The sequence below is a fragment of the Balaenoptera borealis genome (genome assembly GCF_965194805.1).
Source record: "Balaenoptera borealis genome assembly, chromosome: 2".
Taxonomy (NCBI): Eukaryota; Metazoa; Chordata; class Mammalia; order Artiodactyla; family Balaenopteridae; genus Balaenoptera; species Balaenoptera borealis.
The window spans coordinates 12,598,684-12,611,575 of NC_138867.1; the positions used below are offsets into that span (position 1 = coordinate 12,598,684).

The following is a 12,892-nucleotide window of genomic DNA, read 5'->3' on the forward strand; positions in this document are numbered from 1 at the left end:
TCTCTAGGAAGGTCCACTCTTCCATGGGTTTTGCTATGATTCTCTCCTGGCACTTTGCAACTTCTTCGGTACTTGACCAAAGAGTGAATGAACCACTAGCTGCACACCCTTCATAAGACTGTGCAGTTCAAGGGAAGCAACTGCCACAGACACCTCCTTTAGGAAACATCCCTGAACCCCTCTGGCTAGTGAGGGAAGAGCATCATCCATTGTGGCTGCTCAGGGACAGCACCTGCCATGGGAGATTCCCAGCTGGCCCTGTGAGACTGGTCAGTTGAGGATGGTGGGGTGTATGGTCAGATCCCTGAATCTCATGGTCGTTAGCATATTTTGCCCCATGGGAGGAACCCCTCAAAGGTCTCTACTACTGCAGCAGCCTGTTTTGGACAATTTCACCTTTTCTTCCTTTATGTGAGGGCCTAAGAATTTCCCAAGATGCAGTCTTAATGCGTTTGAGCTGCTATAACAAAACACCATAAACTAGGTGGCTTAGAAACAACAAGGATTGATTTGTTACACTTCCAGAGGCTGGGAAATCCAAAATCATGGTGCCGGCAGATTCAGTGTCTAGCGAGGCTTTTCTTCCTGGATGGCTGTCTTTTCACTGTAACCCTGTGAAGGGGCAAGGGAGTTCTGTGGAGCCTCTTTTATAAGGGCACTAATTCCATTCATGGGGACTCCACCTCACGACCTAATCACCTCCTGGTACCATCACCTTGGGGGTTAGGATTTCAACATATGAATCTTGCAGGGATACATTCAATCCATAGCACCTGCCCTGACATTCTACTGCCTTGTTTTGAATTAGCCACGGTTGTAGCTACCAGATTCAATTTGTATTTATTTCTGTTGCAACAGCTTTTTTGAGATATAATTCATATACTACACAATTTGCCCATTTTAAGTACACAACTCAATGCTCTCTCCCTCAGCCCCTGGCAACCACTAATCTACTTTCTGTCTCCATGGATTTGCCTACTCTGGATATTTTTATATAAATAGAATCATACAATATGTGGCCTTTTGTGACTGGCTTCTTTCACTTAGCATAATGTTTTCAAGATTCATCTGTGTTGTAGCAGGTGTCAGTACTTCATTCCTTTTACGGCTGAATAATATTCCATTGCGTGGATATACATTTTCTTCATACATTCATCAATTGATGGCAGTTGGATTGTTTCCAGTCTTTTGCTATCATGAGTAATGCTGCCATGAACATTTGCATAGAGATTTTTGTGTGGACGCAAGTTTTCATTTCTCTTGGTTATATATCTAGGACGAGAGTAGCTGGGTCATATGGTAACTCTATGTTTAACTTTTTGAAGAACTGCCAAACTGTTTTCTAAAGTGGCTGCACCATTTTACATTCCCACCAACAAGGAATGAGATTCTAGTTTCCCTACATCCTTGTAAGAACTTGTTTCCGGATGCCTTTTTGATTACAGCCATTCTAGTGGGTGTGAAGTGGTATCTCACTGTGGTTTGGTTTGCACTTTCCTGATGGCTAATTATGTTCAACATCTTTTTCTGTGCTTATTGGCCATTTGTATACAATCTCTATGTCCACAATTCCCTATCTAAAACCTTAGGAACCAGATGGATTTCAGAATTCTGACACTTTCTGAAGTTCATTTAAAAAATTTCAGATATGGAAAGGTAACACAGTTTGTATACTGTAAAATGCTTAATACTCCCAGTAGGCTCTTGGGCTTTATCCCCAAAATCACATCCTGCAGTATTTCTGCAGCAAAAATATGATTCACCCTAAATGAGATAGATAAAGTATACCTATAACCTCACATATGTTAAGTCAGTTTTTGCCACCAAAAGAGTTATAAAAGACATTGATTTTCAGAACTTTTGGATTTTGGAGTCACAGAGAAGGGACCGAGCACCTGTACATGCCTTTGTGTTCCATCCAAGGCTGTGTTGTGGGCAACGATCCTGTGGTGCCACCCCTGCTCCTCTGTGACTCCTATAAACATTGTCCTCTGTAGCGTGGCTCCTCGGGGGCCAGTTGAGGAGCAGAGTGCAAAGACCGGGTACCACGTCCCCTCTCCTCCCTGATCTGATTTGCATGTTGCCCCACCTCAGAGCCGGGTGGCATTCTCAGACTAGCCCCACGGTTGCCTCAGGGTTGTTGAGGTCACTGTGCTTGTCCAGAGAGAGAGGTGTGGTCGGTGGTACTTTCAGGAGAGAGAAGACGGAAGTGGGGGGAGGGTTGTGATGCCTAGGGTCGGGGCGGGGGTTAATCCCTGCAATGACCCTCAGATATCTCCATTGTACTTTCTGGAATCTTTAACTCTATTTGTAGAAACAGAGAAAGGTTGAGAATTCAGCCAATGCTGAAACTGGGCGAATCAACAGTGTGCATGACCATTTCGGGGTTTTTACAGAAGTAGACTGCAGGCTCAAGGCTGGGAGGAGGGTAATTCAAATGCTTGGTCCTCCTCACCTTCATTTCCTCCTTTAAGTGGCTCTCTGTCTGAGGCTTTCTCTTGCTTCCAGTGGGCCCACAGGGTCCATCCTTGAGAAAGCTCAGGGATAACTCATCAGCTGTCCCCAAACTGCTGACTGTGGGCTTTACGGATCCTGTCGCAGGATGTGGGGAGGAGGGGCTCTATGCCCCGTCCCCAGTTCTGCTCCAAAGCCATAGCTCAGTGAGGGTCTGTGACCCAGAACTGTCCCCTGCAACTGACTCCTTTCCAGTGGGATGCTCTTAGCTAGAGACCCCCTCAGGTGGTCTCAGGAGAAGGGTTTACTGGAGGGGCTAAACCGAGGGGACTGGTGAACAGCCTGGCATCAGGGAAGTAGCGCTGGGGGGCCTCCCTCCCATCCACCCCCTGCAGTTACTTCTCTTGCCCTGTCCCCTTGCCTCTTTCTCCAAGTTTCCCAATTCAAGTAGGAACGAGCTCAGGCTGGCTTGTCTCCAGGTACTTTCTTCCCCCTCCAATGAAGGAGGTAGGGATGGAGGAGGGGCAGACGGGGGCTAGCGGGTACAAGCAGTGACTGCATATGAGGTCTTCCTGGGGAGGAGGGCAGTTCCTGAAGGCCATGGTCAAGCAGGCAATGTTCATTTCTCTAGTTCACTCACCCAGGATCACACAGCTAGTCAGTGTCAGAAGTGGCACCGAAAACTAGTTCTCACTGGGACTTCTGTTTTCTCCGTGATGCTATGTATCTGGCGTCTCTGGAAGAAGACAGTCAACTGTACTGGTTTTGAAAATAAATCCAATCCACTAATTGGAGTTCCTTGTTGCTTTGCGTAGCCCCTGATTTTACTCTGAGGCCAGAGATAAAGAAACAAGAAGTAAAAAGAGGCCCAAGGTTGAAAAGAATCTAAAAAAAAAAAGTGGATATACATATATGTATAACTGATTCACTTTGCTGTACACCTGAAACTAACACAACGTTGTAAATCAACTCTACTCCAATAAAAATTAAAAAAAAAACAAAGATGCCTGAGATGCTCTCTAAAAAGTGGTTTTCTTGTTGTGTCTCTTCTTGTCTCTAGGTTCCTAAGAGCACACAGCTGGGTGGGAAAAGGAGATGGAGGTGCATGGGCAGGACCCCCCGGGCTGGTGAGGGAAGAAGTCCTCCCAGGTGCAGTTGCACAACACATCGGCTCCATATTGCAGTGGGCGGCAGGGACCAGGCCAGTCGCCCGGGGCCACCCCAGCTTTCCCTCCACACGTGGGTATCCCTGTGCTCCCGGTCAGCTCTGCCTGGCGCAGGTCCCATTAGTTGGTGTGACGGTCCTCAAGCATCTTCCAGAGCCTTTACCCTGGGGGGTGACAGCTGCTGGTTTCTAGCAGCTCTCTCAACGACCGTCTGTTACAAAGCTTTTTACAGATTTCTGCTTTACTTTCTAACATTCTGAGGAGTCCACACAATCTCCAATTTTTGACCTTAAATCACTTAGAATCTTCTGATACAGTGATCCACACCTGTGATCTCATTCTGATTGTAAGGCAGGGTCCTTACAAAGGACCCATGAGGTTTTACATGATGAAGCTGCTCTGCTCTACCGACTGCATCTCCTATTCCCCCCGCACTCAGCCACGGTGGTCTCCCCTCCCTTCCTCACAGAGCCAAACAGAACAGGCGGCCTCAGGGCCTTTGCTTGTGGGGTCTTCAGCGAGTAATCAGTGACCCCCCAAATATAAAAATCTTCACTACCTCTGCCAAGGAACCAGGGTCAGAACTTTCTGAGGGTCTACGCTAAACAGAAGCAGTAAGACCAGTCAAAAGCAGTCAAAAGCAAAGTAGGTGCTTTTTTTTAATTGGTGCCTTCCATCGCTCTTTTCCTTCTTTCATCCCTCTTATTACTCTTGCCAATGCTGGGTTAATCCACTAATCCTCTCTAAAAGGCATTAAGTGATAAAGGTTTAAGGTGTTAGCACTCCCAGGAGTATTTATCCGTTACAGAAATCTTGAAGACCAGAAGTTGGCCAGGATCAGAATGACTGAATTTCCCACCTGGTAGAATTTCAGATTCTGCATATTTGGGGCTGGGGGCTCAATTTGGAATTCTTTGAGTTACTGGACAGGGACAGAAAGTCAGCAGTTATTAAGTAATGAGCTGTAACATTGATCAGTTTGAAACCAAGGCAGCAAATATAGATATTGTCACTTCTCCTGTACACTCTTCTCATTAACATACCAGTAATAATAAAACCTTGCAACTTCCAAATCTGAGCTCATTTTAAAGCCAAATTTATCTTTATCTTTTCTTCATGTATAATTGGGTTTCCCTGCTACCAGAACTTCCAGATCTTCATCAGCTCATACCCTATAAATATGCATAAGCATGTATGCACACACGTGTGCATGTACATACACACATGCACACACACACAAACACATATTTTTTGTCCCCTGTCCACCTCAAATACTCCCAATTTCCATCCCCTGTTCCTTTCCCAGGCTTATTCCACCTAACTCTCTCTTCCACCTCCCACCGGGTGTCTTTGCTTACGGTGTATATTCAGAGCTATCTCAATGGCTAAAAAAAATACTGGAGTGAAGGAGCTCAAAAGACTCTTACCAATCAACCCACAAGGCCAGGCAGCCATTCCTGGGGTCCCATGCCTGTGAATACAGGTTCAGAGCAGAACAAGTAGGGCTCTGGCTTGGACCTTTCAGTAGCTTAGTGGAGGTCACCCCAAATCAAAGAAAGAAGCTGGGTCCATTTGTAGTGCCTTGTGAGCCAACTTAGCATGGCCTGGGCTGAATTAGATGCCCTGGCCCCTGTGGGTCTGCTTTTCTCCTTTTACCTGCTCCTTAATCTGCCCCAGGACCAGCTGGGGACTCTCAGGACACAAGTCACATCACACAGTGCTACCCACTGTATGGCGTGAAAACTCAGCCCTCTGCCCTATGCCCTACTTACTTTCCACACTCATTTCCTTAGCAGATTAGTCACGTTAAATCTCCAGGTATTTTTATGCTCTTTAGCTCAAATTTAGAGATAGAGTTCCAATTCTGGCCAGAGGTCAAGCCCCATAGCTCAAGAGATCATCTGGACATTTCCATAGTATGTCCGTATTAACATCAATTCACTCCTGAAAACCTCTCAACCTGGAACTCTCCACATTCCTCTAGATTCTTTCTTTTTCTTTATCTTAAGCACTCATCAAATATTATCTATAAGATCAACGTATACATTTCTCTCTAGAATGACAGTTTCGCTCAAAAGTTAGGAGGACGGGTTTAGCTTGTGAGTTTCCTAGGGCTGCCACAACTGTAAGAATCACAAACTGGGTGGCTTAAAACAATAGGAACATATTGCCTTGGTTCTGGAGGTTAGAAGTCTGAAAGCAAGGTGCCAGTAGGGCTGTGTTCCCTCTGAAACCTGTAGGGGAATCCTTCCTTGCTTCTCTGCTAGCTTCTGGTAGTTTGCTGGCAACCTTTGGTGTTTCCTGTCTTGTAGATGCATCTATAATCCTCCGTCTCCATGAGGCATTCTCCCCGTGCATTTCTATTCTTATATGGCTATCTTCTTATGAGGACACCAGCTGTATTGGATTAGGGGCCCATCCTACTCCAGTATGACCTCATTTTAATTATATCTGCAAGGACCCTACTTCCAAACAAGGTCACAATTTAAGGTTTTGGGGGTTAAGACGTCAATATATCTTTTTTTAGAGGAGGACACAATTCAACCCAAAACAACTGGTAAGTGAGTTAAGACATTGTTTATATATTAAAATAAATATAGATGTGTAAGGAGAAGGAAAAATTCACATGCATTTCTAAGAAAAAGCTGGCAGCTTTTTGAAGTTCATCTCCTGGTGGCTGCTTCGGTTCCTCTCCACGATCCCCAGTGATATGACTTTCACCCGCCTCTTCACTCTCCTCCATCTTTAGGGTTTCCTTGGTGGAAAAATTTGAGAAGTGCTGATAAAGAACCATAACTGGTCTATCCGTCAGAGCTGGTTTGGCTGCACAAAACTAAACACCCGGGACTTCCCTGGTGGTCCAGTGGCTAAGAGTCCGTGCTCCCAATGCAGGGGGCCCGGGTTTGATCCCTGGTCAGGGAACTAGATCCTGCATGCCGCAACTGAGAGTTCGCATGCCACAACTAAAGATCCCGCATGCCGCAACTAAAAAAAAAAGATCCCGCAAGCCACAATGAAGATCCCGCATGCCGCAACTAAGACCCGGCGCAGCCAAATAAATAAACAAAACAAAACAAAACAAAACTGAACACCAACTTACAGCCACCTAATTAAATCAGGGTCTTCTTTTTCTTGTATGTTTCTATGCAATAAGAAGCCCAGAGAAGGGCAGCTCACTCATCCATTTGTACCATGTGCTTCTGTTCTCATGTTTACCTTCTCACAGTCACACGATGGCCTCGTCACCTCCAGCATTTTGTCTGTGTTCTAAAGAGGACAAAGGGCAAAGGGCTAAGTGCATGCCCTTGCTGTGTCTGAACTCTTTCTTCTGAGCCCTGCCCAGTCCCTTCCACTCAGTGGCCAGCACTCTGTCACATAGCCCTCAGAGCTGGGAAATGGAGTATATTAGCCGGGCATGAGTTCTGATAAGAAGCAGAGAAAGGATATTGACTCTACAACTTACCCTGTGTCCCCCAATTGGCTTTCTCCATTTCTTTTGCCCCATGGCTTGGGGACTGGTATAGATCTAGGCACACAGGAGACAGGCTGATGCTTGTGTACTGACTGCAAGGGATCTCCCCATCTTGTAGGCAAGACATTAAACGCAAAGGATGCAAATAATAAAATGCAGTACACGATCAAATGCCAGAACGAGTGGTACTCCAGAATACAGAGAAGGGAGAGGTCAATTCGAGTTAATGTACTGTAGCAGCTTCACGAAAGGGGATGAAATTCGAGCTGAATTTTGAAAGTGGGGCAGGATCAACAGCAGCTGTCATGAAACCCTGTTTAGATCCCCCTACACATGCTCAGATGGCAGAAGGTAAAAAAAACCCTGTGTGCAGCCTCTTTCTCTTATTGCAGTCTGGGTGAGCCTTCCCGCACGTCCCACACTCAGACACAAAGCCTTCTATTGAGCTTTCTTGGAAATGACTCTACCTGAGACAGAAGAATTGGTCAATATCTGGGTCTCAACACTAGAGAAGCTCTTTTTGTCCAATCACACACCAGTCATTCCACTCTGATCCCAACACCCTTAGCAGTCATTACCATGCAATCAACATTCCCTTTCAGGCCAACTCCCAACATCTAGAACTTGCCTCCACCCGAGAACTCTCCAGCAGAGGTTAGCTTTTTCCAATTGGCACTTCCCAAGTACCACCACTAAGGGACTGCTGATCTTTCTGTGACTGCGTGACGTCCAGTTTGCCCCCTGCCCCCCAGCAGTTTTGATGTTTTCAAATTTTTGAACTTTCTCCACCATTTAGGCAACAGAGGGGGGATCTGTATTCACTACCTGCAGGGCAGGGTACTACGGGAGGGATGCAGAGGGGAAGAAAGAAGTCGACACTTGGCTTCTGAATTTCAAGAGACACTTCTGGAACCTATGGCAGAGGGAAGAATTGGAGGGAAAGCGTTTATAAATTTAAAACGGAGTCTCCTAAGAACACAAAGGTTATGATGTCCCAAATAAAAGATTTTGAAGAAAGTATGTCAAACCTGGGGAGAAGTTTTCTTCCTGCAGAGGAAATAATAATTCTGCAATTTGCGGGAGAGGAAATGGATAGCATTAGACCCCGATGTGAATCTCTGAGGAAGGAAGTCTGTGCCCAGGTAGACTTGAGGGGTCTGGGAGCAGAGAGGATTTGGCCTCACTTTCTGGGGTGGGGTGGGAGGGGGTGGGACTGAGCATCCCAGGGAGAAGCTGAATGTCTTCCTGAGTGCTTGGGAGTAGCTCGGGAGAGGCGCTGACTGCCAGCAGACCTACAGAGGCCCTGTGGTTGGGTGACCAGGATGCAACATCAGAAAACAACAAGGTCACGGCAATGCCCGTCGCAGGAGCACTGGGGAGGCAGACACACGTGGGACACACATCGGCACCAGTGCCAGCATGAACCCATGATGACCAAGGGCCGGGTGCAATCTCCCCATCCCCACCCCATGCTGTGATGTCACCAATACCTCTGGGAGCTTGGCTGCAACCTTGGGGAGAAGGCAGGAAGGGGAATGTACTCAATTGACAAAGAAAATTCCTGGAAATTGTTTTCCCTGAACTAGGATTAAGCCATGATGAGGAATAGGAGCTGGAGATAGAAATTACCCAACAGAATAAGAAAAAGAAACATGGGCAGCACACCTGAGAAATTTGGACTTACTGAATTTTTTCTTTTTGAGATTCTACATACAATTAAAAATTTTAAAAAAATAAACTTCTATTTTAGAATAGATTCAGATTTACAGAAAAGTTGTGAAGATAGTACAGAGTTCCCATATACCCCATGTCCAATTTTCCCATATTACTCACAATTAATGAATCAGTATTGGTAGATTATTATTAACTAAAGTCCATATATTATTCATATTTTCTTAGTTTCTACCTAATGTCCTTTTTTGGTTCCAGGATCCTTAAGAATACTCCATTACATTTAGTTGTCATGTTTCCTTGGGCTCCTCTTGGCTGTGACAGTTTTCCAGACTCTCCTTATATTTGTTGACCTTAGTGGTTTGGGGAAGTACTGGTACACTGTCTCTCAACTGGGATTTTTCTGCTGTTTTTCTCATAATTAGACTGTGTTTCTGGGAGGAAGACCACAGAGGTAAAGTGCCATTTTCATTACATCACATCAAGGGTATATACCATCCACGTGATTTATCACTGCTGTTAACCTTGCTCATGTGGCTGAAGTGGTGTTTATCAGTTTTCTTCATTGTAAAGTTACTCTCCCCTCCCCCTTTCCATTTTGTACTCTGGAAGTCGCTATGGGCAGCCCGTAGTTAAGGAGAGGGAATTTCTATTCCATTTCATTGAGGGCAGCGTATCTAGGCAATGATTTTGAATTCTTCTGCATGGGATACTTGTCTCTTCTCTCTCAATTAGTTACTTATTCAATCATTGAATTATATCAATATGGACTCATGGATATTTATTTTATACTTTGGGTATAATCAAATATTGCTTTATTTTGCTGTTCAAATTGTTACAGCTTTGGTCACTGGGAGCTCTTTCAGTTGGCTCCTGTGTCCCCATCATTGTTCTGGCTGTTGATTAATTAAAAAAAAAATTTTTACCTTCTGGCACAACAAGATGCTCCAGGCTCTCTTGTGTATTTCCTGCCCTAGTCCTAGAGTCAGCCATCCCCCTGAAGAGCCCAGGTTCCTTTTACTGAAGAATGGTGTTAATAACAAGATCTGAGTGCCTGTGCATCTTGCTACGGGAGTGCTATTTCTAAGCCCACTCAGCTGACAGAGCAAGGAAATATATGTACATGTACTAGCCCCTGTAAATATACATATCTGTAAATCTTTCCATATATCCACCTGTATCTATATTAAGCTAAACATGAATTCATACTGATGTCTCCAACTCTAATCCCGTACCACAGGGATCATTCTAGCCTCCCCCTCCAACAGTGAAAAACCTGGTATCCACCACCCACTATTTATTTACTCAATTGTTCATTTGCAGTATACATGTATACTGGTTTCATCAGTATTCATCAGTTTTTTTTTTTTTAATCAGTCTTGTTTCTCCCTCTCCTTGTTTTCGGCAGCGTTGGCTCCTTTAACCTCTGACACCCATAACTTCTGCTCCCTTTGCTTGCAGCCATGTCATAGGCGTTTGTACCTGAATATTTGTCAAATGCTGGCTTGACACGGGTCTTCCGTAAAGCTGGATGTCACCTACCCCTCATGTCCTTTGGTCTCCTCAGCCACCATCACCTTCCCCATTCTCTACATTCTGGTGGGGTAGCTGTGAGTCCGCAATCCCATTTTACAGACGAGAAGACGTCCCCCAGGAGTTCAGAGGCTTGCTCTGCTCCCTCTGGGACTGGAGTACACAACACCCATTTTCACGATCTCTCTATTCAACAACTATTACGGAGCCCCGTCTACGTGCCGGCGCCCGCGCTGCGCCAACGAGAAACACACCGGTCCCGTGCCGGAGTCAGCCGGCCCCGCGGGCGAGAGCCGCGGTAAACAGCTCAAGCGCCCCGAGGACGGCCTCGCGCAGCACGAGCGAGCGCCCGGCGTGAGGCGCAGTGCTGGGCCAGGAAAGGGCCGCCCTCGCTGGTCAGAGCGCTCCTGCTCCTTCCAAGGGTTGCAGCTGCCCGGGAGAAGGAGCAAGGCTGAACGCTCCAGCAGCCATCCGCCGGCTCTCTGGGCGACCGGCACCCCGGCGCCGCCCCGCCTCTCCCGCCAGGCCCCGCCCACCATAGGCCCCGCCCACCCGCCGAGCCCACGCTCCGGCCCCTGACGATATTCGCCGGAAATTGCCGAAGCCCCTCTTTTTTTTTTTTCCTTCCTCTCTCCTTTCCCTGCTCTCCCTTTTCCTTTCACCCGGGTTCCCTCTGCCGTGATTTCCCCCCTCCCCCTCCTTCCTTCCCCATTTGAAACCAAGATGGAGGCTCGCGGCTGCCGCCGGCGCCCGTGATCCCGGAGCTCCCGCCGGCCACGGGCCCCCGCCCTCGCGACTGCGTGTCCGGCACGGTGCGCGCTGCTGCCCGCGCTCCGGCCGGCGCTGCCGAGGCCGTGGCTACGCGCCCCCGCCCCGCGGCCGGCTCGCGGCTCTCGGGCGGAGTCCTCGTCTATGTGGGCGCGCTCCTCCGGCCGAGCCGCCGCCGCCGCCGCCGCCGCCGCCGCCCGCCGCCGCCCCGGGGCTCTGCGTCCACGCGCCGGGCGCGGGCAGCTGGGCGCTCGGCGCCGCCAGGCCAGGCGCGGAGCGGGCGGCGCGCGGTGCTAGGGGCGCGGGGCCCGAGCCGGGCGCGGCCGCGGGCGCCGCCGCAGCCATGAGCGGCAGCAGCGGCGGCGCCGCCGCCCCCGCCGCGTCCTCCGGCCCCGCCGCCACGGCCAGCGCGGTGAGCTCGGGCTGCGGGGGCGGCGCCGGCGAGGGGGCCGAGGAGGCGGCCAAGGACCTGGCCGACATCGCGGCCTTCTTCCGATCCGGTGAGTGCAACTGCGCCGCTGCCCGCGCGCGCCCCGCCAACCCCGCCAACCCCGCCGCGGAGGCGCGGTCCGCGGGCCCTGGCGCGCCCGGTGCTCGCCCGCCCGTCGGGCCCGGAGCGCGCTCGCCCAGGCCGCTGCCCCGCGCCGGGGCTCCCGGCTCCACACCGGCGGGTCCCGCTGCCTGCGCCGCCCCCCGTGCCGCGGCTCGGCCCGGACGCCGCCGGCTCGCCCTTCCCTGCGCCCGCCCCTCGTTCCAGGGTGAAATCTCCCCGTCGCCCGCCCCGGAGGCTACAGCTCCACCGGTTGGGGCGCCGGCTCTTTGTCTCTTTCGAGGGAGGGCCGAGGAGGCGGCGGCGGGGACGGCGAGGGCGGAGGCCCCTGTCCCGGAGGCCGAGAGGACGGGGGCGGCGGGGCCAGGCCCGGGAATGCGGGCTCTCATCTGGGCCGGTCTCCGGGGGTGATTTGTCCCTGGCCCCTCGTCGACCCCGTAAGCCGCCGGGTTTCTTCGCTCGGTCCTCTAGCCTGTCACCTCCCCAGACTCGATCTACACTTCTGGGAAACGGGGCAGCCATGGCACCCACCGCCCAGGGAGGAGGGGAGGTGGTGGCAGACATGAAGCGCGGCCGGCCGGGCGATGGGTGAGCCATTGTCTCCGGGGGTGGCCCAGGAGGGACATCTGGGAACGTGGTGACCCCGGGGGGCGGCGCGGGGCCGGCACTCGCGGGGCACTGCCTGGGAGGCAGTGCCAGGTGGCCCGGTGTCTCTCGGGCGAGGAGGGGGGTGGCCGCGGGAGAGGCGAGCTTTGCGGCCGGCCCGCGGGGAGGAGGCGCGGGAGGCGTGACAGGGCGTCCCCGGGACCCCGGCGGCGGCGCCTCCTCCCGCCCGGGCCCAGATCCCGCGTGAGCTGGCCCCGCGCCCCGCGTCCCCGAGCCCAATCCCGTTGGCTGGCGCGTCCGGGCGGCGGCAGCCTCGGGGCCCGCAGCCCGGAGCGCAGCGCCCAGCGGGCCAGGTGCGGGGCAGGGAGGATGCAGACTCGGCGCTCGAGAGCCGAGGAGGGCGGGCCAGGTCGGGGCCGCGGCGGGCGGGCGGGCGCGGGGCGCGTGCGGAGTGCTGGCGGCGGCTCCCGGGAGGACGGCTGGGCCGGGGACGTCGGGGGAGCGGCCTGCGACGGGGAGCGCCCCGGAGGCCGGCGGCTCACGTTCCTTCGTGGCCTCTTCCAAAATCAAGTCGCCAGATTCGGTGAGATCAGTTCGGTCATCCGGGTCACAGGGAGCAATTTGCAGCGGGAGGGCGATGGTCGGAGGCAGAAGTGAGCAGTGCCGGTGCAT

General features: G+C 51.1%; 1 protein-coding gene and 2 long non-coding RNA genes across 8 annotated transcripts in view; 1 reads left to right on the plus strand and 2 right to left on the minus strand.

Annotated features, from left to right (window-relative positions):
* LOC309624144 overlaps positions 1-12,892 on the minus strand; it is a 52,336-nt gene that overhangs the window by 20,445 nt on the left and 18,999 nt on the right. The window lies entirely within an intron of this gene.
* LOC309624142 lies at positions 6,183-10,829 on the minus strand. 2 transcript variants are annotated; one of them, XR_014241785.1, is made up of 3 exons: positions 7,084-10,828; positions 6,721-6,887; positions 6,183-6,375 (listed from the first exon to the last, which is right to left on the minus strand). It is a non-coding gene; the product is annotated as an uncharacterized lncRNA (long non-coding RNA). The 2 variants fall into 2 exon arrangements; XR_014241784.1 differs by having other exon boundaries at positions 6,721-10,829.
* TRIO (trio Rho guanine nucleotide exchange factor) overlaps positions 11,273-12,892 on the plus strand; it is a 373,499-nt gene continuing 371,879 nt past the window's right edge. For 2 of the 5 annotated variants that reach the window (XM_082381867.1, XM_082381868.1), the window contains exon 1: positions 11,273-11,564. In XM_082381867.1, the coding sequence (XP_082237993.1) occupies positions 11,408-11,564 (157 nt within the window). In that variant the 5' untranslated portion in view covers positions 11,273-11,407. Of the gene's footprint in view, positions 11,565-12,249; positions 12,804-12,892 lie in introns of those variants that run through there. The other 3 variants (XM_082381865.1, XM_082381864.1, XM_082381866.1) reach the window with 3 other exon arrangements.